General features: G+C 27.7%; 5 protein-coding genes across 7 annotated transcripts; 3 read left to right on the top strand and 2 right to left on the bottom strand.

Annotated features, from left to right (window-relative positions):
• Positions 1–81: 81 nt before the first annotated feature.
• Positions 82–16,593, top strand: LOC113793621 (signal transducer and activator of transcription 5A-like). Of its 3 annotated transcripts, XM_075824969.1 has the most exons (8): positions 82–1,090; positions 11,450–11,977; positions 12,076–13,077; positions 13,225–13,335; positions 13,418–14,058; positions 14,377–14,505; positions 14,662–14,690; positions 15,999–16,077. In XM_075824969.1, the coding sequence occupies exons 2-7, from the start codon at positions 11,621–11,623 to the stop codon at positions 14,684–14,686; spliced, it is 2,265 nt and encodes a 754-aa protein (XP_075681084.1). In that variant the 5' UTR covers positions 82–1,090; positions 11,450–11,620; the 3' UTR covers positions 14,687–14,690; positions 15,999–16,077. The 3 variants fall into 3 exon arrangements, with proteins under 3 accessions (XP_075681084.1, XP_075681082.1, XP_075681083.1); XM_075824967.1 differs by lacking the exon at positions 14,662–14,690 and having other exon boundaries at positions 15,999–16,593; XM_075824968.1 differs by lacking the exons at positions 14,662–14,690; positions 15,999–16,077 and adding an exon at positions 14,844–15,786.
• A 4,705-nt stretch (positions 16,594–21,298) lies between these two features.
• On the top strand, positions 21,299–23,619 carry LOC113793660 (uncharacterized). The gene is made up of 4 exons (XM_027343722.2): positions 21,299–21,735; positions 22,742–23,135; positions 23,201–23,310; positions 23,422–23,619. Exons 1-4 carry the CDS (start codon positions 21,465–21,467, stop codon positions 23,583–23,585), a joined length of 939 nt encoding a protein of 312 aa, XP_027199523.2. The 5' UTR covers positions 21,299–21,464; the 3' UTR covers positions 23,586–23,619.
• A 76-nt stretch (positions 23,620–23,695) lies between these two features.
• LOC113793657 (CDK5 regulatory subunit-associated protein 3) lies at positions 23,696–25,942 on the bottom strand. The gene is given in 6 exon segments (XM_027343715.2): positions 23,696–24,132; positions 24,192–24,620; positions 24,622–25,012; positions 25,064–25,532; positions 25,599–25,730; positions 25,791–25,942. Coding segments are annotated over 6 exon segments (1,542 nt in total). The 5' UTR covers positions 25,840–25,942; the 3' UTR covers positions 23,696–24,060.
• Positions 25,943–25,955: 13 nt separating this feature from the next.
• Positions 25,956–26,752, top strand: LOC113793662 (U3 small nucleolar ribonucleoprotein IMP3). Its single transcript, XM_027343724.2, has 2 exons — positions 25,956–26,416; positions 26,485–26,752. The coding sequence occupies exons 1-2, from the start codon at positions 26,044–26,046 to the stop codon at positions 26,643–26,645; spliced, it is 534 nt and encodes a 177-aa protein (XP_027199525.1). The 5' UTR covers positions 25,956–26,043; the 3' UTR covers positions 26,646–26,752.
• nero (deoxyhypusine hydroxylase nero) lies at positions 26,678–27,788 on the bottom strand. The gene is made up of 2 exons (XM_027343721.2): positions 27,382–27,788; positions 26,678–27,322 (listed from the first exon to the last, which is right to left on the bottom strand). The coding sequence occupies exons 1-2, from the start codon at positions 27,718–27,720 to the stop codon at positions 26,732–26,734; spliced, it is 930 nt and encodes a 309-aa protein (XP_027199522.2). The 5' UTR covers positions 27,721–27,788; the 3' UTR covers positions 26,678–26,731.
• Between the last annotated feature and the right edge of the window lie 25 nt (positions 27,789–27,813).

The following is a 27,813-nucleotide window of genomic DNA, read 5'->3' as shown; positions in this document are numbered from 1 at the left end:
GAGTCTGTGCATATTTTTTTTTCTATCTCATCATTTTTCCAATATCCCCAGCAGCTAAAATGAAAATGAAAACATTTTATATCGAGAGTGTTGTATTGGAAAGATTTTCCATTTTTTTTTTATTTGGTTGGTTGGTTGTTTGGCCAGAGAAAAAAAATGAAATAAAATAACCAGGATACCAGAAGAAGTAAAAAAAAACGACAACAACAACAAGGAGTAGAAGAAGAAAATCACTATCATCATAATAATCATCATCATTTGGTGACGAACAACCAAGACGACGACGACGTCGCTAAATCTTTATGAAGTGAGAGAGCGAGAGAGAGAGAGAAATAACGAACGAACAGACAATATGTACACCACCAAATATCCAACTATATATATGTGGTATGTTTTGGTGATATCATCCATTCTCATTCAATTCAATTCAAATGGATTTTTTTTTTTTACTTTTTGCGACTTCAAAAAGCAATCATGCAACCAACCAAGTAAAACACACACACACATACGTTTAGTCAGCTTTAATGTTATAACAGGTCAGAACATTATTTGATATTTTCTTGTTGCTGCTGCTGCTTCTGCTTTTTTGGATTTTGAACAACAATTTAATCGTCAACAGAATTGAATCAAATCAAATAATTTGAATTTTCACCGATTTTTGATTTGAATGTTCAATTTTGGATTCTCAATTTCCACTATTTCTACTCAACTAATCCTCATTATCATCATTGCCAAAAGATAACATCATCCAATGATAATGATGATTGTTCAATTGTTTTTTGTTTTTGTTTTTTGTTTTTGGTTTCATTAATTTAATTTTATTTTGAGTTTTTTTTTTCTATGCTTTGTTTTGAGTTTTGTCACTCTAACGGGGTGGGTGTTGATGTTTTTTTTGTGTTCGAAACATTCTGTTTTTTTCTGAAATCTACCTAATTTGAATAAGAATAATGATGTTAGTGAAGGTGATGTGACAATCAGACAGTGTATAACGACGACCACGACATTTGACCTTTGGATTTCCTTTTTGTGATTCAACAAACTTATCAACAACGACGAAGAAAGAAAAAAAAATTCAATCAAATGATGACCGGTAAGTTTTTGCTTAGGATTCTTTTTTCACATCGATTTGTGATTTGATTTGTGATTTGATTGATAACTTGTGTCATTTCAAAGTGAAGCTCAAATCTCTCTTTCTCTCTCTCTCTTCTTATCTTTTCTTAATTTGATTTGATTTTGATAAAATTTCAAAATTTTAATCCAGACTTTCTTCAACAACAACAAAAAAAAATCAATATTTTCAAAGAAAACTTTTACTTGAAATGAGTTTTCAAGAGAAATTTTCCTGAAAAACATACATACATACATACACACAATATCAATCGATCAACTTGAAATTTAAATGTAAACAAACGGTAATTTTTCTCTGCTGCTGTTGTTGTTGTTGTTGTTTTTGTTGTTGCAAAAATGTTTGCGTCGTAACTAATGCAAGATAAAGATAAAGATAACAACCAAAATAAAAAAAAAGAAGAGGAAAGAAAAACATTATTACAAACGAAAAAAAAATAATCAATTTTTACAAATAAACGTCCTTGAATTGAAAGGGAAAAATCCAAAAACAAACAACGTGTTAAACAAGCAAGACTTGTATGTTTTTTGATAATGTTGTTATTGAAAAAATACGGTCAAAAAAAAGGGTCAAAATCAGAATATCGAATGACAGTTTATCGATCGATATTCCTTCTATGTTTTTTTTTCAAAATAAGGTTAATGATTGTTTGTTGATTCCAAAGAATTTCCCGGGAAATTTCCATGAAAAATTTTTTTTCTTCTATTTTTAATTTCATTTTCATTCATATTCTCAAGAAAATGTACAATCAGAATTTGTTTTTTTTCAAGTCAAAAATATTGATTTTCAACCATTTTTTTCGACAATCACTGTTTTTTTAGTTTGAATGAGATTATAAAGGGTTAATTCAAACGAACAAACAAACAAACCAAAATAAATGAATGTGACGACAAATTAAATTTTTTTTTCCAAAAAATTTCCTTGGTAAACTGGGATTTGTTTTCCGCAGAATTTCTTCTTGTTTTGCTTTTCTTGTTTAACTGTGTTCTTCATTTTCCAAAGAATTTTCGTTTCGGAATTTTATTTACTGGTTCTTTTGGTCAATGATGATGACAAATCGTTGACCAGCATCTGAATTCAATGATACAGGCAAAGAAAACTGGAAAAAAGGGGGTAAAAAAATTAATGATTAATGATTATTCTTAGCAAAAAAGAATAACAGGGGGCGAGAGAGAGAGAAAAAAAAATTTGAAATTTAAATGAATTTTTCTGGTTTATGTTTACGTCATTCCTATTTCTTGTGTATAGAATGTTTTATTTGTGGCATGAATGTTTGAATTTGCATATATCAATTTTCATTTGAATAGAGGTGAGAAAACGAAAACAAGAGAAAGAGAAAAACGTTGATTTTTGATTTACATTTTACTAATATTTACCTAAAGAAATTTTTTGCCTTGTTTACATCATCATCATCAAAAACATGATGTCATTATTCATTATGGCCATGGTATTCAAATATATTCATATTTGGTTAACGAATTTTGTTTTTTGGGCAAAATTTTTCTGAATTTCATATTTTTAGAATCAATGAAGAATTTGTTGTACGAATTGTCGATACATCATCACACAGGAATTTTTATGAAATTTTTTTTTTTTTGAAGGGGCCGGCTTAATTTCATTAACCTGATGGAAGAATGTTTAATTATCCAAACTTTTTCATTATCATTATTAAATTTCCACGTGGATTTTTTTCTCTTTACCGGTACTCAAAAAAAAAATTTGCCCAAATGATCATCATCATTACAAGATTTATTTTTTAAAAATCCAAAATAGTTTCGTTCGTTAACTTTGTTCAATGTAAATTGGGAAAAAATTTCCCTGAAAATAAAAAATTATGCAAATGTCACTGATTTAAGCCAACAACAAAAAAAAAAGAATTGAAAAACTTTCCATCAAGTGATTCAACAGAATTTACCAGAATAATTCTGAGGAATTTTTTTTCTGATTCTTCTGGTTCTTCAATCATCTCTTCCCTTCACAAAAAATTGGTTCGTTTAAATTTTTAATCAATTTTGAAAAAAATCAAAAAAAAATTCCATCTTTTCATCAAATCAATTTAATTTGAATTGAATTGATCTGATTTTTTTTCAGGGAATTTTCTTTTCTAGGAATTTTCTTTCATTTCGTTGATCAAATCGTTGATGATGACCATTGGCGATTTGTTGATGATGATGATCATCATCAATGTTTTTTTCCTTTGATTTATTCGTGCATATCATATGCATGATGATTTTTTTCCTGGCTTGAAATTTTTTTTTTTTTGCTGTTGCCTAGATCGATCGATCGATCGATCGATCGATTGATTGATCGATTAGTTTTTATTCAATCAATCGATTAATTCTCAATTTGATATTTTTTTTCATTTTTTTCTGTCATTAAAAAAAAATTTCGCTGTAAAAACTTTTGGAAATGAAAATTCTCTATTTTTTACATTATAATTTTCCATTTATAATGAATGAAGTTTTTTCCAATCAACCGTTATTATTAGTATTTTCTGTAATCAATAATTAACGCCTTTGCACACCATGTATGATATGATATGATGATGGTATTTTTGGTACGAAAACGAAAATCATCATCATATCTTTTGAGTCTTTTTTTTCGTGGATTTCATTGAATCAAAAGCAGAAAAATGTCTATATTTTTAGAAACGATGTTTGTTTGTTTTTTTTTGTGTATAGAATCATTTTGGTTGTTTACAGAATCAAAGTTTCTCCCATTCGTTCCATATATTTGGATAATGATGATGTTGGAACACACTCTTGTACTCACACATACACACACACAGACGAACTCTTTAATCTGGTTCGATTGGCTGATGATGATGATGATGATGATAGTCCAGAAAAACCAAAAATAATTCGTGAGTAGAGTGTGTGTGTGTATCCGATTGAGTCATAATTCTGAAATTGAAAAGCAGAAAAAAAAATTGGCAACTTGTTGTGATGCGCCGCATCCAACACCAGTTGTTTTTGTTGTTTTTGTTTTTAAATGTTGCTGCTGCTGTGAAAATATATAGCATTATTTTCACGTAGAGAATATTCTATAGAATTTGGCATTCGAAATAGACATGCGCAATGAACGTGTTTTTCTTTTATTGAGTATTCTGGGAAATTTTGTTTTTTTTTTGTTTTTTCGCAATCGGATTAAATAATTTTTCTTTTCCTTTGAACACTGAATGAACACACAGGTAAAAACAAAAAACAGGATGGTAATCAAGATGTCAAAAATCAATTTCATATCCAATGTTTGATTATGTATGCTTTCGATATCGATTCTTGAAGATTCGACGAAGAATTTTTCAGATATTCGATGTTCAAATGTTGTATTTGATGATGAGTTCTGTATTTTTCTTTGAATCAATTGATAGAATTTGATGTTTGAAAATTCATTTGAATTCAATCATTTTTTTCCCAAAGTTTTTATGATTCTTTTCTGGGTATTTTTTTCTTGTTTTTATCACTATCAAAAAAAAACTCCATCTTGAAATGATGGAGGAATTTTTGGCTACGCATGTCCGAAGAACCAATACCGCACACGAATTTATCAATTCTCGAAACAGTAGCAGAATTTCCAAAGAAATCAAAAAAAACCGATAAAGTTTACACATGCTTTCTAAAGTTGTTTTCTAAACAGTGGATTCCGTGAATAACTATACACTGGAATTATGTTTTTTTTTTGTTGCACCAAAAGAATCGACTTTTCAACATCAACAACAAAATCGAATGTTGTATGAATTTTGAAAAGGATTATTCTTGAATTCCAAGAATTTGGAATCAAACATTTGGAATACCTTTAGGGTTAATTGATTGAATTGATAGAAAAAAAATGATAATATTCGTTTCTTTCATTTGAATTTATTCAAATTCTCTTTAATTCCAAGTCAGAATCTTTTTTATAAGCTTTTTTTCGAATAGAATCTTTTCATTTTCTTATTAATCGAATAAGAAGGGTTTTTCATTTGAAAATAACTTTAAAAATCCACTTATGTCGTTGTCGTTCAACAGAAAATAAAAAATCCATTTCTCATTAAAATCAATTGACTGATTTTCAATTGAACAAACGAACGACAACAATAATGATGGAAAAGAAAAAAATCAATATCAAATTTAGCCTCAAACCATATTAACGGTTTGGTTTGGTTTGGTTTGATTTGGGTACAAACTTTACTGATACAAACAATCAACAAAAACACACTTGTAAACAAAATCTCAAAATGTAACGGTGTTTTTTTTCAATGAAATTGTCATCTGTGTGTGTTTGTCTGACCCCCAAAGGGTTGAGAAGAAAAAAAAAGTTTTTTTTCATTGTGTGAAGAAAAAACGGGTAAACATTTCATATTGATATCTACATTACTTTTTTGGTTTCTGGTTGTTTTTTTTGGGTTTTGAAATTGAAAAATTTTTCCCATTTGAACGAATGAATGAATGAATTGAAAAAAAGTTTCTAAATTTAGACTTAGCCATCGGCTATGTTTCAATTTTTTTCATTCATTCATTCATTCATTTGCGATGTACCTGATGATGATGATGAAAACATTCCCGAATATTCAAAAAAGAAAAAATTTACATTTGACAATTTTATTGGAAAAAATTCTTTGGAAAAAAAAATAATATCTACCTGTTTGCATATTGTTGTTGTTGAAAAATTCAAATTTTTCTTGTTGAAAAGAAAATTTCTTTTTTCTTCTTTTTTCTTTTCTTCTTTCAATTCAATTTTGTATGGAGCCCATTCTGTAACAACGTTTTTTTTTCAAATCAAACAAAAACTGTAAAATAAAATGAAATGAAAAACTTACGAAAATATGAAGCAAACATTCGAAACTATTTCAACCTGTATTGTACGTACACGCATTTACCTGTATTCAAAAAAATTGTGTCTATTTTTATCTCTTTATTACCCTATACTATAGGTATGACCTTCGTTTCAATTGGAAACAACAACATTATTCGGGTTGTATATCATTTACATTTATCGAATTAGTGATTGATTGATTTGTTTGGTTTGAAATCGATATATCGCGATATATTTTCATTGTTTTGTTTCAAATGTACCCTGTTTTTTCCATATAAAATTTGCCAGAGAAAAAAAAACCAAAAAAGTTGATAGCAATCAAATGGCATTTTCTTTCCAGCAACAAAAAGAAAGAAAAATTGTCATTAAAAAAGATTTTCTAATGAAAATTAATTTGTATGTTTGTCCATAATGATTACAACATATCAGAATCATACATATACTTTTCGTATGATGTAATCAAAACGATGATGATGATGATGATTATGATGAAGAAGTTTTTTCTTTCTTTTTTTCTAGCTTTTTTACGTTTTTTTTTCATTTCGCATCATCAAAATTCTGTTCGGTTTTATCAAAAAAGATGATGATAATGATGGCGACGACTACTATCGACTATCATTATCATTAAATTAATATCATCATCATCATCATCATCATCGATTCGATGGTTCTTTTCAAGAATTTTTGATCCGGTTTTTTTTCGTTGTTGTTGTTGAACATTTTGTGAAATTATCTTCAAATTTTTTCTGTTTCAGTTTGTTTCTGTTGCTCAACTTAACCGGTTATTTCTTGTTTGTTTTTGGAATGATGAAAGAATCCATTTGGCATCAAGTTTGTCATTTGGCTTGTTTTTCCTTTAATAGAAAAAGAAAAAATCTTTTCTTTTATAATTTGTCGTCCAGTTCTCGCACACACACACACACACACATCATTATCATCGGATTTTTTTTTTCGCACTGATTTCTCAATCAAATCATGTGAAATCAAATCGATGATTATTATTTGAGAATCTGGACTTTTTTATTATTATTATTTTGTTGTTTGTTCCAAAATAGAAGTACAATACAAGTGCAAACAGAAAAAAACAACAACAACAAACATTGGCTAATTGGAAAGAATCTTTTTAGTCTTTGAAAAAAGTTTGTCATCATGGATTTTTTTCATGGAAATTCTTATTTTTTTTTTTGAGAAAAACAAACAGGATTCATTCGTTGTTTGTTTGTTTGTTCGTACATGTCTAACGGTTTAGATTTTTTTAGATTTTTTTTCCATTCATTCATCGATTATGATTGATTGTTTGTTAGACTAGATTAGAAAAACATGATGTTGTTTTTTGATTCTATAAATTGAGGAAAATATCATAACCGAATTAGTAATTAATTTTTTGTTGTTGTTGCTGTTCTTTTATCGATTTAAAAATTGAATTTTTAATTAGTAAAAATACAGAGGGGAGATAATGATGATGCCAAAGTGTTAATCAGAAAAAAACATGTTTTTTCTTTCATAATTCGTAAAAAATTCAATCTTTTCATCATAACCCTTTGATCTCTTTAAATCATTTTTGATTAATTTTTTTTTAATATTTTGATTATCAATGTCAATGTCGAAAAGATAATCTTCAATGATGCAGACACAAGCAAGCGAGAAAAATCAATCAAAACATAAATTTCAAATGTTTTGATTTCGTTAAAAAAAAATGTAAACGAAGTAATAATTAATCAAAGATTGTTATCAATGACCTAATGAAATGTTTTGTTTGTTTTTGTTTTTTTTGAATTTCAAGGTGAAAAAAACTAGATTCTCTATGGAATTTGTTTTTTTGTGTGGGGGAAAAAAATTCTTTTCAATTTTCAATTCTCGATGTTTCTCGAGTCTACAGAATCCAAGTTTCATTTAATTGTTTTTTTTCTTGCGAATTTCACATCACAACAAACATCAAAACTTTTTTAGAAACTTTTTTTTTTTGACTTTCGTATTTCAGGTTGAAATAGTTTGTTTTTTTTTTGTTATTTCAGGGTCGCTTGGCATTTTTTTCAGCCAAAACAATCAAGAATTCCAGATTTTTTTTTTGTAAAATGAAAAAAAATATATGTATTTCGAAATCAAAATTACATTATCATGATAATTATTTTGAAAAATAACCCATCAGTAGTATCAATGGAATCAAAAAAAAAATTTAGTCGAAAACAACTAAATTTACTTGGAAAAACAACTAATTCAATCAACTAATTTAAAATATAAAAAAAAATTATTCATAATCAAACGTTGTCATGGTTTGAATGAAAATATTGTCTTTTTAATATGTTTACGATGAAATATTTAATGATAATGATGGCTGGTTATTCTTGGTTATTTTCTTGGGTTTATAACCGAAAAGCAAAAAGAAAAGAAATTAACGGTTCAACCATCATGATAATTTCCGTATAATATTTCAAAATTGACGATTCTTTCGTATTACTTTACCCAAAAAAAAACAACAACAAAAAAAATGATAAATAAGTTTGAATTTTCTTCGATTCGGTAAAACAATAATAAAAATGATGGTAGTTTTACCCCAGTTTTTTTAAAGAAAATTTCGGTAAAATCTTCAATTTCAATAAGGAATTGAAATGAAAATTTCTTTCGAAAAAAATTTTTGTTGTTGTTTTTTTTTCTTGAATTTGCCATTTTTCTTTGAGTTTTTTCTTCAAGTTTCCCGAAAAAACAAAACCAAATGGGTAGAATAAACTTTTTGGTTGTTGTTGTTGTTTCATCACCAAAAATGATCATTTATTTAATTTTGTTTTCTTTTTGTTTTTTCTTTTTTTACTAAACACATTTGACAATCACCATACACGATAATAATAATAATCATTATCATCATCAACATGTAACAGAACTTGTTTGACTCTTTCCAGAAACAAAACAAAAAAAAAAGTGGTAAAACACACTTTCGATAATGGGTTTTTTTTTGGAAAGGGGTACGAAAAAAAATTGATTTTTTTTTCCAAACTTTACCCATTTGGTCTAATTTGTCCGCTCGTTGGAAAACTTTACGAAATTTTTTTTTCCCCAAAAAGTTTTTTTTTTCTCTGACAATTTCATTTGAATTTCATTTGATTCTTGGAAACAAATAACCATTTTCACTTTTTAAAAAAATTGTTTAATTGGGACCAATTTTTGTTTTTGTTGTTTGTTTGATTCGAATGTTGATTATTATTTTTTTTTTGAGAAATTCATCATCATTCCAATAAAAGGGAATTCTTCCTTTCGTTTCATTTCATTTTCAACGAGCGGTTCGTTCGGTTCAAATAGTGGAAAACGAAACTGAAAAAATTCCCGAAACTAGAATTTTTTTAAAGCTGAAATTCTGAAGAGAAAACAGGTATTTAAAGAACGAACGAAAAATGAACCTAACAATTTAATAATTCAATTCTTTTTTCTCATCATCATCATCATCATTATTAATGAATTTAGTTTTGGGTAAGTTTTGTTTGTTTTGGTTGTTGTTTGTTAAAAGAAACATTTTAAAAAAGCTCAAAATTGAATCAAAAAAAATTAATGACGTAAGATATATGTACTGTAAACAGATTTTCTAATCTTAATTTAGAACCAAGAAATTATTTGTTTGCTTATTTTTCCAGAAACTTTCTTACGAACACACACACACATGGAAATACAATCAAATTGATGATGTTGGTCACCAATATTGTTTTGTTTGTTTGTTTGTTTGTTCTACATTTACATAATGATAATTGTTTGTTTGTTTTTCAAGTCAAAATAGTCCCTCAAAAAAAAATGTAACAAGCTTATTTTCAACAACCAAATAGAATATCCGATAATCCGATATTTTTTGTTTTGTTTTTCATTTCATAATTTCAAATCTAATCGAGAGAGAGAGAGAGAGAGAGAGAGAGAGAGAGAGAGAGAGAGAGATTCAGAAATGGATCTTTTTTTTGAGATTCAAATCCCCTCATGAAATCTCTCTTTGGCTTCAAATTCAATTTTGATACAATTTTTTTTTGCTGTTTTGTTTTGTTTTGTCACTTGATCCATATTTTATTATTAATCACATAGTCAGTCAGTCAGTCAGTCAGTAAATAAAGAGGGAAAACGAATTATTCCAACAAAAACAAACAAAAAATTCATTAAAATTAATAAACATCGACGTCGACGACGTACTTTTTTGTTGTTTTTTCTTCCAAAGAATCTCAAAAAAAAAAAACAACAAAAGAGGATTTATTGAGAAATCTAATAATTTTTGTTGTGTTTGATTTTCCGTAGGTTTTTTTCGTTTTCATTTTGCTTTTCCCAAAAAAAAACTAATCACAAGAAGAAAGACGAAAAATTGATACAAAAAAAATGAAAAAATAAAATATTCTTCATAATCATCATTGTTAATTTGATATAAATTATTTCGGTGTTTGATATATGATTCTCTGCATATATACTGCTGTGAAAGTTGATTCAAAACATCAAAGTTTATCATCAATTTTTTTTTCGATTAACTATTAATTTATTTCCGTCATTACGTTGTTCATCGTCGTCGTCATTATTATTGATGATGATGATGATGATGATTATGTCAAATGAGAATGGTGAAAAAAACAAATTTCGCCTCTCTTTTAAATTATTAATCAGTCGTTTCGTTTCGTTTCATGTTGACTTGTTTGTTTTAGTTTTAATTTTGTTTCAGTTTCACTAGAAATTATTATTATTATTATGATTTTTTGTCAATCTGAATGAATGAATTTCATAGGAATTTAGGGGAAAACAAAAAAGTTGTACTGATAATGAAGATGTCAACACACAAACATCATAATCGAGTGACAAAAATTGAGTAGATCTTTAATGAGTCGAAATAGCCTCATTATAATTCTGTGAATATAGAATTCGAATGTTTTTTTGTTTCGAATGTTTTTGTCAAGAATTTTTTTTCAAATTCAAATTTTTTTTGTTTTTGTTGTTTTCAATATTTCATCCTGAGATTATCTTTTTTGTTTTCTCTCACTCCCCCACATAAAATATTGTTTCTGATTTATTAGTATTTTTTCATATGAATTTCCGGTTTTATTTTGTGATTTTTTTTACAAAACAGTAGTTCTTATCATTCTGATTTTTTGTTTGTTTGTTTGTCGACATTTAGGTTCATGTTGTATTTGTATGTGTGTGTTTTGACGATCGATAATAATGTCCTCTTTTTTTTGTTTTTGTCGAACGGAAATCAAATTGAATATTGATTGATTTTTTGTTGTTGTTGTTGTTGTTGTTCAATAGATTTTCTAAAAAGTTTACAATGTCGTCATTGTCATTATTGTCATCATCATCATCATTTTTGTTGTTTGAATTCTTCAATTTTTTTTGTTGATTTGACATTTGTTTTTTCGACTGATTTTTTTCTGTTTGTTTGTTTTGATGAATTTATTTTGTAACAACTTTTTTTCAACTTTGAAATTCTTATTTTTAACTAATTCTGTTTTGTTTTTTTTTGTTTGTTTGTTTGTTTGATTCTATTTTTATCCACCTAAAAAACATTTTTACTGTTGTTAGATTGTATCATCGTTAATTATTCGGCCTGGTGAGAAATAATTAATCAATCAATCAATCAATCGATAATTGATTGATCATCCTTTCATTTGGAATTTCTCGTAAATAAATCTGCAAATTCTACTTTATTTTTGTTTCCAATCGAATAACAAGAAATATTTAAAGAAACCAAAAATGTGGACTGTACAAAATAATCTACCGGAAGAATTACAACATCAAATTAGTTTAGTTTATGGTACGGATGTATTTCCAATGGAAGTACGTACAATACTTGGTGAATGGATTGAAAAACAACCATGGTCAAAAATTGTAACAGAATTATGTCCAGAAACTGAAGCATTAGCAACAGCATTACAACAAGAATTTATATTGAAAATCAATTCATTAGCTCATACATTGGATAATAATCAGCTCAAATATCGTTTAACACAAGTTGCATTTAGCGCACAACATCGTAATCCGGTTGATTTGGCTAGTATTATTTATTATTCATTACAAAAAGAATCACGTATAATTAGCTATGCTCAAAGTGTAAGTTTTTTTCCCATTTTTAATTTGATTATAATTTTGAAATTGTCTATTTTTTTCATTTCACTGCTAATATTTTTTTCAACAAAAAAAATAAACAGTGTTTATTGGATACAAAACCACCAAGACCAATACAGGATTCATTTCAAGAAATTAATCGTGACATACAAAGGATTCGTAAAGATTTAACCGAAACAGATGAAATTATTCGACAAACATTTCAGGATCAAGAACAATTAATTGTTAATTATCAGGATAGACAAAAAACACAGACTTTATTACAGAATGCTCAATCAAATGAACGTGCAAAAATAATGAAACAATTAGAAATACAAGAAAATAATCTACAAACATCGACTGAAACATTAATGAAACAAAGATCCGAATTATTGGATCGTTTACGTGAATGTAGTAATGCAATCAATATTTTAATGACAAAAGTATTGGATACTGAATTAGCTAATTGGCATCGTGGTCAACAATTATTAGGTAATGGTGTTATCTATACTGGTTATACATTGGATGATATACAAGATTGGTGTGAAGCATTAGCCGATTTTATATGGCAAAATCGTTTACAAATAAAACGTATGCAAATAACATGTACAAACTATAGTCCAAATCAATATCTTACAGATAGTTTGTATAATTTAATGGATGCAAACACTGCCATGTTAAATCGTTTAGTTAAGAATACGTTTGTGATTGAAAAACAGCCACCACAAGTGATGAAAACAAATACACGTTTTACAGCAACCGTACGATTATTGGTTGGCTGTAAATTAAATCTACATCTAGCACCACCAAATGTATCGGTCCATATTATTAGTGAACATCAAGCAGCATTATTAAGTAATGTAGCCGATAATTCATTATCATTCATACAGAATGAATCGGCCGCTGGCGAAATTCTCAATAATGTTGGTATTATGGAATATCATGCAGCCACTACTCACCTAAGTGTCCATTTTCGTAATATGCAATTGAAAAAAATTAAACGAACAGAAAAGAAAGGTACAGAATCTGTTATGGATGAAAAATTTGCCCTTTTGTTTAATTCACGTTTCACTATAAGTCAAGAATTTGGTGATATGCCAGTCAGAGTAAGTAATATTGAATTGATGAAGATGGAGAATAACAAAACTTTCCATTGCTTTTGGCCATTTCTTTTTTAAATTTAATTCAATTCTTATTGTTTTTCTTTCATTCATTTTTCATTTTTTTTTTTTTTTTTTGCTGAAATAAATTAGATTCCATGTTGCGTTCAAACATTTTCATTACCGGTGGTTGTAATTGTGCATGGAAATCAAGAGCCACATGCACATGCTACAATCACATGGGATAATGCATTTGCTGAACAGGTAAAATTTTTTGTTTTTTTGGTTTGTTGAAAAAAAATTAATTATTGATTTCTTTTTTCTTCAAAAATTTTTTGTTTTCTAGAGACGAACATCATTTATCGTACCGGATAAAGTACCATTTTATCGTGTTGGTGAAGTACTTAGTCAAAAATTTATTGCAAATGTTGGTAAAGGTTTAAGTCAAGATAATCTAAGATTTCTGGCTGCAAAAGCATTACGTACGAATAATGTACCCGATCTAAATGTATTGATTACGTGGAGTCAATTTAGTAAAGAACCATTACCTGATCGTAATTTTACATTTTGGGAATGGTTTTATTCAATATTAAAAATAACTAAAGAACATTTACGACCATTATGGAATGATAATCTAATACATGGTTTTATTAGTCGAACTGAAACGGCAAATATACTATCACAATCATCAATGGGAACATTTTTATTAAGATTTTCTGATTCTGAACAAGGCGGTTTAACCGTAGCATGGAAAGGAAAATCACCCGATGATAATCAAGCTGGTTGTTTCATGTTACAACCATTTACGGCAAAAGATTTAAGTATACGTTCATTAGCTGATCGTTTAAATGATCTAAAAAATTTAACACATCTTTATCCGGATACACCGAAAGATATGGTATTCTCTAAATATTATACACCTATTGGTGAAACAACTAAAACAACAACCGGTTATGTTAAACCAGTTCTGGTCACATGTGTGCCTGGGTATTATTAAAATTTTATTTTGACCAAAAAAAAAATTATCTAGTTACATTTCCTTTTTATTATTCTTTTTCTTTATTTTTACTTTCAAAATTACTATTAACGGGATAATTAAATTGATTGATATTCATTTTCTAATTTGAAAAAAATTCTCATTCTTTTTTTCTTCTTCTTCTTCTTGTCTTTATTCTTTACCAATCTTGTTTGTTTTTTTTTCTTGATTTTTATTCATTTATGATGCTCAACATTGATGATGTGTGATTCGGAAATCGATCCATTTTGAATGATGAACAAACCAAAACCAAAACAAAACAACCCTAGTCTATCTGCAATGTCATTGGAATCATTTCCAAATACACCACAATCATCATTACAGCCACATTCACCAAGTGATTCGAATTCAATGCCATTTGATTCAAATCAAACATCAATGGATTGTACAACAGTCAAGTAAGTTTTTCCATTTTCAAAACAAACCAAAAAATATCATTTTTTTATCATTATTGTTTTCAGTCATATTTTTTTTTTTGCTTTAAATTTTCATTTTCATTTCTTATTTATTTCGTTTTTGTTTTGTTTTTTGTTTTTATTTCATTTCGAATCCAGTTTTCCATTTTTTTCTCAATATTAATCAGGCATGAAAATCTTTGATTTCACATTTTGTTTGATCTTTCTATTTTTTTTTTGCAAATTGAAAAAAACATTGAAATAAAATCTTTCCTCATTATTCCAATTTTTCTTTCTTTCTTCTTTTTTTTCCTGTCAAAACCAAAATTTAATAAAAAAAGGGTTACAGGATTTCATATGGTTTAAATCACTACTGAAAAAAAAATAAACATTCAAAACAAATATTTTCACAATTCAAAACAAAAAATCATTCAATCAATCAACGATTCACACAAAACATTCGAATTTAATCATTATTGACGTATCGATTGCATCAATGGCAGATATTGATAAACGAAAAAAAACAAAAAAATTCCTATGAAAATGTTTCACATTTATTTCCTAAAGCAAAAATATTTCTCTGTTTGCATGTGTGCGTGTGTGTCTGTGTGTTAACCGAAAAACAATAATTTTATTATAAAACAAAAAAAAATTAACCCTAGCTTATTCAATTTGGAATTTTTTTTCTTCTCTCAATTCCTTTATATATAAATCGATTCTTGTCATTTTCCCCCCATTTAAACCCTATTATCTTGAATATCTTTCACTCCAGCATTTCATCATATTTGGCATAAACATTGAATTATTTCACCGATCAAAATCGCATATCGACTTTTTTTTCCTGTTTGTTTGTTTCCAAAATTCATTTTATCAAATTAATTGATTGTTTCTCAAAAAGAAACCACCTGTGTCCCATTAACACTTACACACACACATACAAATCATAATTTTTCAATGAAAACAGAACCACAAAAAAAAAATTCATTAAATCATCATCATTCTGGATCTTATTTTTCAATTACGAGATTTTCAAATTTTCAATTTTTTCCCCGAACAAAAATATTAAACATGGATTCTATCAATGGCAACCAAAAAAAAAACCAATGAATTAATGAATAACGAACAAAAAACGAAAATCTTTTTTCCTTCTAATTCTGGCTTTTTTTCCATCTCTCTCTCTCTTCATCATCCTTTTTCTTGCAATCTAAAATGTGTTAATCGAAATTCTCTTTCTCTTTTCTTATTCATAATAATGATAATAATAATAATTCTTTAATTAACCAATGATTAGCCTGTGTTGTTTTTTTTATTTAATCTTCTTGTGCGTAGGTGTTTTGATTTTCATTTTCTTTCTCTCTTCGGTAAAAAAGAAAATCAATTTTACAATTTTTTTTCCTTTTGATCCATAATCAATTTTTTTTTTCGTTTCGTTCAAACTAACAATCATCCCTTTTTTTTGGTTATTTTTTAATCCCCTTCCATCCCTACCTCTATAGACAAAATGGAATCCATAAAACACCACCACCACCACCTCCAACATCATCACCATCATCTACATCATCATCATTGATTACCAATAGTAATAATATTGCATCATCAGCTGATGGCCAACATCATCATCATCATTCGCATCATTCACATCATCATTTACATCATCAACAACATCAGCAACATCATTTAAATCATCATCATCATCATCATCAACAACAACAACAACATCATATTAATAACCATAATCTTAATCTAAATCATCATCATCATCATCATCATCATAATAATTCATCATCATCATCATCATTTGAAATTATGTCGTTTAATAATAATAATAATAATGCGATACAAGATTCAAATGCCGCATCCACAACAACATCATCATTAGTACCGATTGATTTTTCAAGTGATGGTTTTAATTTTTGATGATTAATAAAAAAAATGATAAAATAAAACCAAAAAAACCATTTTTAATTTTTTAAAATTTTCGTTACAAACGAAACAAAATAATAATAATAATAATTTGTTTAATTTGTTTGTTTGTCTTTTGATTTTTGTATTTTAAATTAATAAAATTAATAAAATTGATTTAAACATTAACCATCACCATTATCGTCTTCTTTTGTAAAAAACAAATGTAGATGATGAACTTGCCATACAGACAAATGATTGAAAATACACAATGGGTTATATATTTTTTTTTCATTGCATTCTTAACAAAGATTTTTGTCTGTTCTTAACCATCATCAACCATTTCACTTGTTGATGTTTCCGTATTTTTTCGTTCTTAATACGATTATCAAACAAACAAATGCATAGTGAAAATGAAGATCATTTGTTTGTTTCATTTTCATTCATGCATCTTTTTTTTTGTTCAAATGAATCCTTCATTGTCAAGTCGAATAAAAGCATTCTTTTGTAAGTGTTTGATGGATACATATTTTTTTCATTATTAAAAAAAAGAAAAGAAATTATTATCCATTGTATTTGTTCACTCTGAAGTGAACATTGAATTTTTCATTTCATTCATTTTGACTTTTGCACTTGATAATGATGATGATGATATAATAACCAAAACAAAACAAAAAAATTACATTGTTTTTCTTTCAACTATGTCATTATGAATTTATTCATCATCATCATTTTAAATGTACAATATGTAGATGATGAAATGGGAAAAATATATACGTATGTGGGTGGATTTTGAATAGAAAAAATGTTTGTTTGTTTGTTTTTCGTTTTTTCTGACCCAATATTGTGTTTGTAACATTATTTGAAGATAATCATTGATGATGATGATGAGAAAGGCCAAGGCTTTATTCATTTTCGTTTAATGTTTCATTTTCATTCATTTTGAAAATGATGATGATGATGCTTATCGAGATTTTACCAGGTTTTTGTCAAAGATTTACTTTCCATTGACGACGAAGACGACGACGACAAAAAAGAGAAAAAACATTAAATGATAATGATTGCAAAGGCGTCCGGTAATAGAAATTGTTAAATTTGAATTGTTTTGTTTGATTTGATTTGTTTGTTTATGTGTGAAATACCGGAAAAGATTTTTTTTTTGTTTTTTTGGCCATTATTGAATCATCAACATCGTCATTGACCGTATATTTCAATCGGTAAATGATAATGATGATGTCTTTGTTTGATTTCATTTCGAAAAAAAATCCCATTTTCCATCGGTAATCATGATGATCGAATGGAATGAAATAGAAAGCCGGTTATTCGAAAACATAACACACGTGTGTGTGTGTGTGTGTTGTCCGTTATATAGTGATCCATTGTCCTTGTTGTTGTTGCGATGTTAGTCTTGAATTTTCATCATCATCATTTCCCATTCAATTGTTAAGATATTTTTTTTGTTGCGAAAATTTTTTTTTTGTTTTGTTTTCTTCGGTAATTCATCTTCGGGAGTGTGTGAGAGAGAAATACCGATCAAATGTAAACCATATTGACAAAAAAAAAAAAATCGTTTCTTTTGCTTCATTGGTCATTGCAAAGAAGACTGGGAAAAATGGGGGAAAAAAATACAGGAAGCAATTAAACAGATCAAATTGAATTAATGCGACCGAGAAAAAAAAACTGAAACAACAAAAACAAGATCAAATCATATTTCGATCCGTTTATTCTTCTTCTTCGTCTTCGAATGTATCGAATCGATCCAAAGGAACGAATAAAACAAAAAACCTTTGTCAAAAAGAAAACAGAAACAAAAACAAAAAATTCACATTGATCAAGATCACCAAAAGATGATGGTTTGTTTACCTTTCACACACACACACACAAAAGTATTGATAATTTCAATTTCAATTTTTTTTTCCTTGTCATTATCGTCATCATCAACCATCAACATCGAAATGATAAAATATTTCCTTGGTCAAAGAAAATTGGAACAAGGAAAAAAACAAATCAATTGTTTTTTGTTTTGTTTTTTTCGTTACTTCGTAAATGATGTTTCCGGATTGATTAGTTTCGAATATGAATTCAAATTTGATTTGATTTTTTTTTCTTGATTCAAATGTCCACTGTAAATGACATTTGACATTCAAATTTTGTTGATTAAGAAAAAAATTAAATCAATCAAATTTTGAGCTGATTTTGCTTGTTCAATTCATCAACTATGACAACAAACAAACAACAATTATAATCGTGTAAATGTCAAAAAAAAGAATTTCTTGTTGAAACAAATGAAGAAACAAATAGAAAAAAAAAATCTTAACCTATCTAATTTCTCTTTTCGTGATTGACTTGATTTTGTTTTTTTGCTTCAAATCTTTATTCTTGATGAAATTTAAAATGAAATGAAAAAATCATTGACCATTTCATCAACTGACGAAGAAGAAGAACAACAACAATACAAAACAAACATTGATTTGACCGAAAGACCTGATATTGTGATTGACCTAGAAATTATCAAATGTTTAATGATTTTTTTCGGACAATTTTCTGTAATCATGTTGTTGCTTAATGTTACCCGATCAATCAACCGAGAATTATAAAGGTAAAACCTTGAAATCCGATTTTTTTCAAAAAAACAAACAAATTAACCAAACTATAGTAATTAGTTTAAAACACGTGTAATTCTTTCATTTTTTTAATCCAAAATATTTTGTAATTTACTTTTCAGTTGAAAAAACAACAACAATTTGTAATTATCTTGATCTGTCTGTCCGTGTGTGTGTGTGTGTTTTGTCATTTGTCATTTGACAAGCTGAATACTGTCATTGACATCAATCCTATCGATTTAGTTTTTTGTTGTTGTTGTTGTTACTTATGAATAAAATATGGAAAAATAAAAAAAAAGAGATTAACGGGTTAAGGTCACTAAAATTATCATCCGAAAATGATGATGATGATTTTTATTTTCAAACAACAACAAAAAATCCAAAGAACCATGTCTATCCTTGTTCCAAATCAATCAAAAAATTTGAAAAAAAATTTCAGACAAAACAAAATAAATAATGTTTGTTGTTGTTGTTGTTGTTGTTGATAATGACCAACAACAACAACAACATTATTTCAAGGTTTCAATCAATTTTGGAAAAAAATCTTGATTCGAAAAAAAAAATTACTAAAATTACTACCTATTATCATTATGAACAACAACAACAACAACAAAATTGAAAAATAATAGTATAGGAGTCAACAACAACAACAACAACAACAAAAACGAAAGGAAATTATATGGATTTGGCGCCAAAATATCCAAATATGATTTATGGAGAGAGGAGTATGGAGATCAGATTAGTAAAAAAAAAATATAGAGAAATGTTTTCTGTTTTTTTCTTTTCATTTCATTTCATTTCATTTCTCTTTTCATTGTCTCTTGCTTGTTTGCTTGCGATATTCAAAAACAAAATGTCTCAACAGCGATGACCGAATCGACTCGTTTTTTATGAGATAAAATACAGAAAGTAAAAACTCTTTGGAAAGAAAATGAAAAACAACAACAAAAAATAACAAAAGATTTTTTTTTTTTTGGATAAAAAAGTTTCTTCAAAAACGAAATAATCTGTTGAATGATAATCATTTATTTTTTTCTTCTAAACAAAGTGTAACACACACACGCGCGCGCTTGGAATGGATATCAAAAATACAAAAAATGCGCGTGTTTGTTTGTTCCAGAAACATAGTTTGAATGTAACAACAACAACAACAACAACAAATTGATTCAATAATAATAAATTCATTTTTTTCTAGAAAAAGAAAACATGATGATATTTTCAATATCATCATCATCATCATCATTTACAAAATAATTTCTTATTACTTGTAAACATCATTATCAATGTGGATTTTTTCATCGTTTAAACAAAAATGTAATTCTCTAAGATGCAGAGTGTGTGTGTGTGAGAGAGAGAGAGGTATTGAATGAACATCAACAACCATTCACATCTACATTCGATTCAATGTAAACAACATTTTTCACTTTCTTTCCAGAATGAATATTCTTGTTTTTTTTCACATAGAAATATGTGATAAAAGTGATAATGATAATTAAAAATTGTTGTTATTATTGTTGTTGTTGTTGTTGGTGGTGGTGGTCATGGTCATGGTCATCATTATCAACAACGATGTGGATATTATTATTACTGTTATTACCATCAATCAGTTTTACAGTGAAATCAAATGATGATGATCGTCGTCAATACAGTGGTGAATAGTGATTGTGGTGGTGGTGGTGATGGTGGTAGTAATGATTGATAAATATCGTCATTAAACATCATCAAAAAAACGTCAAATGAAACAAGAAGTTTTTTTTAAAAAAATCTGATTATCGTCATTCAATTTTGAAAACTTTTTTTTTTTGTTGTTGTTGATCCAATTGATTGATTGATTGATTGATTTTTATATTTGGCGCCATCCGTTTTTTTGTTCAGTTTAAAGAAGATTTTTTCAAATGAAATTCTACTAGAACAAAACTGTAATGTTTAGTACATTTCCATTTCCGAATGATAAAACAAACGATAATTTCATTTGTATGCTTATTGTCAGAAGAATTTTGTATTTTTTTTTGCGTTTTTCCTTCAACGTTTTTTCTTTCCTTGCGTTGCTTTCAATTCACGTACTCCATCAATGATAGTCAACAACAACGACAGCAACATTCAATTCAATCACCATATTCATTCATTCATCCTGTTGTCAGTGAATAAACAACAACAACAGTAAAAGTGTTAGAAATTTTTTAAAAAATAAAAAACTTGTTTCAGGTTGAATTTTTTCCCCATTTATTTGTAACAACCACCTGTATATTTGATTGATTAATATTTTTTTATTTTGTTTCGCCAAAAATTAGTTAAAACATCTATTTTTATTTGATTTCGAAATCGAAAACAAAAAAAATTTGGTAAAAAAAAACTACAAAAACGAATAAAATCCGATTCGATATTCTAGTCTTGAAATTGAAAATTTTCTTACTGAATTTTATAAACATCCATTTTCAAAAAACCATCCATTTAACTATGGCCAAGTATTTGAATAATGAAATTTTATTTAGTCGAAAACAATCACAACAATCTTCTTTATCATTAATGAAAAAACAACAACAACAACAACAACAACAGCATTTAATTTTACGATCACAAATGATAATTACAATTTTATTATTAATATTGATTATTATATTTACATTCATCATTTTCAATCTGTCATCTATATCATCATCATCATTGATGCAAATCAATGCAAACGATTCAATTCGACAATCAAATCATTCCAATATTATACCGATTGGTAAGAATAATTTTTTTCAAAAATCAAAAATTACCACGTACCATTGGCACGTGTTTTCATTTTATTCAATTTTTTCCTCAAAACAAAATATATTTTCCTTTTCCATCGACAAACGAGAGAAAGAGAAAAGATGGAAAAAGGAAATGCAATTGAGAAGAAAAAAATAGGAAAAAAGAAAAAACCCAAACCTAAAAAAAAACAGCCAATTTCACGAACACCAGAAACAATTATTATTCAACCAATTTTCATAATCATCAACGAACGAAAACAAAAAACGTTTTGTTTCAAAAAAAATCATTTTTGGCTTTAAAAAACAATAATAACAATAATCTAATTTAAACGGAAACGAACAAAGAAGAAATGAAAAGAAAAATACTATTTTTCTTATTTTTGTCATTAAAAAAATTGGTGATAATTTTCCTTTTTTTTTTACAAACACAAACACATAATAATAATAAGATTTCCCACTTTTTTTACCTTACATTTCACACTTGTGCTTATGGCAAATTATCCATTGATTCGTTTCATCATCATTTCATCCTCTGGTTTAACGTTTAATTTTTTTCTTCTCGACTAATTTTTTGACAGATAATATTATTATTGCGATTGAACAAAACTGTTAAACAACAACAACCGGATCTTTATTTTACTATAATGATATAATTGAAAGTGGTAGTAGTTTGGAAGTGGCTGTTAAAGGATTAGGCGAAAGAAATTAAAAAATTTTCTTTGAAACTTTTATAAAAATAAATTTAATTAATTATTATAATTAGAAATATTTGTTTATTAATTTTGCTAAATGATGTGTTTGTTGTTGTTGTTGTTGTTGTTTTTCAAATTTCAAAAAAACATTAATTAAAGAGTTTGATCAAGAGAGAAAGAGAATGGTAAAGTTGTCAATCAACTAATCACTAAATGATTTTTTTGCTTTGAAAACAAAACACTTTTTTCTTCTTTCACGAATTCTAATTATATAATCTTTTTATTTTGTTTTTAAAAAAATTAGAATTAAGTGATAACCCGATTAATAATGATGATTTTAATGGCTATAATATCCGTTATGATGATAATGAAAATGGATCACTGATAATAATAAACAATACTGATAATCATCATAATAATAAATCTGATGATTCAAGATTGATGGCTAGTCTTTTTATTGATCGTCATGTTTATGATGATGGTGATAATGATGATGACCTTGACCATAATCCTATGAATTTATCATCATCATCATCATATAATCATAATAATAATAATAATAATCGTTTTAAACGTGGTGTTGTTAGTTTAGCATCAATGATACGTTGTATAGCACAATGTAATCCATTAAGTTATAAAGATTATGGTTGTTATTGTGGTTTTCAAGGTGAAGGCTATCCCGTTGATGCTATCGATAGGTTTGTACAATTTTTTGTCTATTGTTGTTTTTTTTTAATTTGAATTTTTTCATTATAAAATCTAGATGCTGTTATATGCATGATATGTGTTATGAACAAAGCGAATGTAATCAAGCATTAGTTTATTTTGTTTCATATAAATGGATTTGTAGAAAAAATCGTCGTGCTAGCTGTGGTAAGTATTTAATGTTAATCAAATGAATACATCCATCAGTAATTGAAAAAAAAATTCTAACCACGACAAAACCAAAAAAACAAAACAAAATTTATATTTAAATGAAAATAGGATACGTTATCGATGGTGATTCAAAACAACGATGTGCCTATCAACTATGTGAATGTGATAGAAAATTTGCCAAATGTCTTAGCCGTCATCGTTGTCCATCGGTGAAACCATCATGTCGTACTAAACGTAATATATTAACGAGCTTGAGTAAATTATTCTTTTAATTCCGGAATCAAGATTCAAACAAAAAAACAACAACAACAATGGTGATGCTGGGGAAAAATTTTTTTTTATTTTCTTGGTCAATGGGGTATTCATTTTTCTTTTTTTCCAAAAAAAAAAAATCAAACCTTTTGGGCAAAAAAAAACAAACAAAATCCACAATTGTTAAATACAAAATTGATTAATAATTTGACTATTTTCACTGATCTCTTGCAATTTGAAATGATTACATTCAATATCGACACACTTCTGTCAATGTGTAGAAATCCGAATGATTTTTTTTCTCCCAAAAGTTTTTTTTTAAATCTTGTTATAAAAAAGTCAATGTAATTTAAGTTATTTACTGTTTATAATTCTAATATTTTCTGTTGAGTTTATTTTTATTTTCCTTTCCATTTCATACATCAATTTATTATTATTTAAAAAAATGAAAAAATAAAAAAACATTTTTAAAAAAATAACGTTTTATCCAGGATCTCATAACACTTGTACACCACCCATAATGTTGACCATTCGATTATTGTATTTTTTCGATATTGCTTCTTCAATCTGAAAATTTTGAAAATGAAAAAAAAATAATGCGATTTGAAAATTCTCATGAAACTTACCCGCCGTTGAATATGTTTAGTATGTTGAATTTGTTCCTCAATCTGTGGTCCAATACCCGATAATTCTTGTAATAATTCGGAACGTTTCAATTCTAAATCTTCAGCTTTTTTCATTGCTTTTTCCGACAATGTTTTTAGATGATTTAATTTTTTATATAAATTTTCAATATATTTTGGACTATTTTTCATATAATACAATGCTTTCAATGCAGGTGTTTCAAATTGTTGTCGTATTTGTATGACAATAGACATCATTTCATGAAGACCATCAACACCGGTTAATTGTACAACACTTGGTGCCGATTGAAACAAATATGATGCTAATGCATGATCAGATTTTATTTCTTCAATTCTTTCACGTAGAAAATATTCAATTTCAATCAATTCATTAATAAATTTACTTCGAAATTCTGTATGAAGCAAAACACTTTAGTGCATCATCACCACGTGCAATTTTTACTACATCTTCTGTTTGTTTTGCAAATTCATCATCCATAACTTTGATTGGTTCATCAATTTCGACATTTAAATCTTCTTGATCTAATTTAACAAAATCTCCATTACTAGTGGATGGTGTATCCGTTGATGATGTTGCTTGATCATCATCACCAAAATCAATTTGATCACCGAAATCAATTTGATCATTATTTACATTATCATCACCAAAATCGATAACATTTTCATCATCAGCATTTGCCATTGTTGATTTACCAAGTTTTACCTCTTCAATCGAATCCGGTATATGACCAGTACGATATTCATACCAGGTAGTATTACCTTTAGCCAATAGATAATGAAGATTTGGTAGACATTCAATTTCACTAAAATATAATTATCATTACTCATGGTCGATTCATTTACATTTTTCTTACCTTTGTTGTGATACAAAATGTATGAATGATTTATAATAATTACAAACCGATATTAATGATGGTATCTTTTCAGCAAGAATGGACATTTTTTCCGGTAATATTTCCAATTGTGAATAAAGTTCATCACGTATATTATCACCATTGATAGCTAATTTTTTACAACTAGCATAATATTCATTGAGAAAATTTTTCGATTGTTTTCGACTATTTTCAACTAATCGTTCAAGATCGGATATTTGTTGTTGATATTTGGATTGACACTTTTTCAATGATGGCACTTCATAATTTACATTTCGTATTAATGTTTGTGCATCTTCGGCTAAATAAACATTATCTTTTTCATATTGTTTACAGATTTCTTGCCAATCCTGAAATCGTTTTGATGTATATTGTCCGAATATATTTTTTGAACTTTTATCCGTATTTTTTAGTATTTCAACTATACGTTGACATACATAATAATCGAATACTGTTATTTACACGAAGAGAAAAATATTTGAAAATTTTCGAACCATAATCATTTCGGCTAACATACCATTACGTTGTAATAATTCACGAACTTCATCAATTTGTGGCATATCTTGTATGGCCAATCGTATCTTATTACGAATCATATCGATTGATTTTTGATAATCTTTTCGACAATGACGACGACTTATTAGCCAATCTTTTGTTGATATTTGAATTAAATTGATTAAATTCGGAATGAAAATTTATTGATACATACCCAATAATTTATTGGTCTGTATATCGATAGGAAGATCAGCATCGGCCATGATTTTCGGAATTAATTGTTTTAAGAATTTGTTTCGTTGAATTAAAAACTTAAGACGTGGACACGGAAAAACTTTTCGAGAAAAAAAAGAATATCAAGTTTGAAAAAAAGTTTCCAGGAAACCATGTGATCATTTTTTCATGCATGCACGTTTGTTCGTTTTTCAATTTTGGTAGAATATTTTGGGATTTAAATTTTGTCAAAAATGGTACGAAAATTACGATTTCATGAGAAAAAACTTCTTCGTAAAGTTAATTTCATACAATGGGAACCGAACAATCTGAATGAATTACGTATGATGCGAAAATATGGTGTTGATCGTAATGAATATACGAAATATAATAAACTTGCAGCCGAAATTCGTCAATTGGCCGAAAAATTATCTACACTTGAAACGGATGATGAATTTCGTAATGAATGTTCAGCACAATTGATTGAAAAATTATATTCGATTGGTTTGATTCATACGAAACGATTGAAACGATGTAAGGATATTTGTGTCAGTACATTTTGTCGACGTCGTCTTCCTGTTTATATGATAAAATCTGGAATGTTTACCGGACCATTAGAAGTTGCTGGTTTGTATATTTTGTATAAGTTTTTTTCCATAATGCTAATCAAATGAATGATTTTTTCAATATGATAGTCAAATATGTCAAACATGGACACGTTAGAATCGGACCAAATGTCATACAAGATCCAGCATTTTTAGTGACACGAAATCATCAAGATTTCATCACATGGACAGATAAATTTCGTGATAATATTGATACTTATAATGATAAACATGATGATTATAAAGATTAAATTGATTAATCTAACAAAAAAATGAATCAAGATTCTTGGTTGTTTTTGTAAATATATTTTTTAATTAAATTTTAATTGGAATTAAATTAATTATTTAAAAATTGAAATTGTTCACTATTATTATAATCGGATACATCAAGAGCAACGATAGCTGATTCACGAACAACACGAGTATCATCATCAAGATAATCTTTAAGAATTTGATTAGTTTCTTCGGTTGCAATGGCACCCAATGCTTCAGCGCATTCATGACGTACCATTTCATTTTCTGATTTTTCGGCCAAAACTTTGGCCAATTTCGCTGTCGTTATTGGACGTTGCATTTGACCAAGCACAAATGCAATTTCATGACGAAATAATGCTGAATCTTGACAATCAAGACCATCGGCTAATGCCATTGCTGATTCATCGGTATTTAGATTACGTAACGAAAACATTGCCTGATATCGTTTGAATAATGATTCATTCGGATCGATTAGAACCTGGCGAAGATTTTCAATCATTTTCTTATCATTATTTTTTAAACCTAATGGCGGAGCTGGATCGACCGATGAATAAATGGAATGATCAGATGTTCCATTCGAACAATCACTATCACGATTACGAAAATGTTTTATTCGATTTACAGCTAGTTGAGCGGTTTCAGCAACATCTTTATTACTATCATTAACATAATTCTATAGATTAGATCGAAAAGTTAAAAAACAATTCATTTATCAAACAAAACAATCTTTACCTCTAGTATTTCAAGACATTCATCAGTACCGATTGCACCAAGTGCTTCACCAGCTTCATGACGAACCATAGGATGTTCCATAGTATTAGCTAAAACTTTTGATAAAATTTCAATTGCATAAACATCTTGCATTTGTCCAAGACAATAAGCACATTCATGTTTCAACAGGGCTGAATCATCTTCGAATAAAACTTTGCCAATATGATCGATTGCCGATTGGCCACCAATATTTTTCAACGTAAATAATGCCCGAAATCTTATGGCCATTGATTTCTGTGGATCTTGTAGCCATTGGGCTGTTGTGTCAAATTCTTTTGGAGATATTGTTGATTTGACCATTTTGTTGTGATTTTTTTTGATGCAATGTGGTTTCAATTGTTTATTTTACGACATACGCATGCGTTAATTAATAATTTACACGTTGCGAGTTTA

The sequence above is a fragment of the Dermatophagoides pteronyssinus genome, unplaced genomic scaffold, assembly GCF_027571235.1.
Source record: "Dermatophagoides pteronyssinus isolate colony J.1.1.1.1 unplaced genomic scaffold, Derpt_VIB-CSIC_2022.12 sq0003, whole genome shotgun sequence".
NCBI lineage: Eukaryota > Metazoa > Arthropoda > Arachnida > Sarcoptiformes > Pyroglyphidae > Dermatophagoides > Dermatophagoides pteronyssinus.
This window is presented reverse-complemented; position numbering and strand designations above follow the sequence as displayed.

Coding starts and splice junctions, on each gene's coding strand:
- LOC113793621 (XM_075824967.1), top strand. CDS start 11,621: ATGTGGACTGTACAAAATAATCTACCGGAAGAATTACAACATCAAATT. Junction 11,978..12,075: donor TAATTAGCTATGCTCAAAGT/GTAAGTTTTTTT, acceptor AAAAATAAACAG/TGTTTATTGGATACAAAACC. Junction 13,078..13,224: donor TTGGTGATATGCCAGTCAGA/GTAAGTAATATT, acceptor GAAATAAATTAG/ATTCCATGTTGCGTTCAAAC.
- LOC113793660 (XM_027343722.2), top strand. CDS start 21,465: ATGGCCAAGTATTTGAATAATGAAATTTTATTTAGTCGAAAACAATCA. Junction 23,136..23,200: donor CCCGTTGATGCTATCGATAG/GTTTGTACAATT, acceptor TATAAAATCTAG/ATGCTGTTATATGCATGATA. Junction 23,311..23,421: donor AAATCGTCGTGCTAGCTGTG/GTAAGTATTTAA, acceptor AAATGAAAATAG/GATACGTTATCGATGGTGAT.
- LOC113793662 (XM_027343724.2), top strand. CDS start 26,044: ATGGTACGAAAATTACGATTTCATGAGAAAAAACTTCTTCGTAAAGTT. Junction 26,417..26,484: donor CGGACCATTAGAAGTTGCTG/GTTTGTATATTT, acceptor TCAATATGATAG/TCAAATATGTCAAACATGGA.
- nero (XM_027343721.2), bottom strand. CDS start 27,720: ATGGTCAAATCAACAATATCTCCAAAAGAATTTGACACAACAGCCCAA. Junction 27,323..27,381: donor AATGTCTTGAAATACTAGAG/GTAAAGATTGTT, acceptor TCTAATCTATAG/AATTATGTTAATGATAGTAA.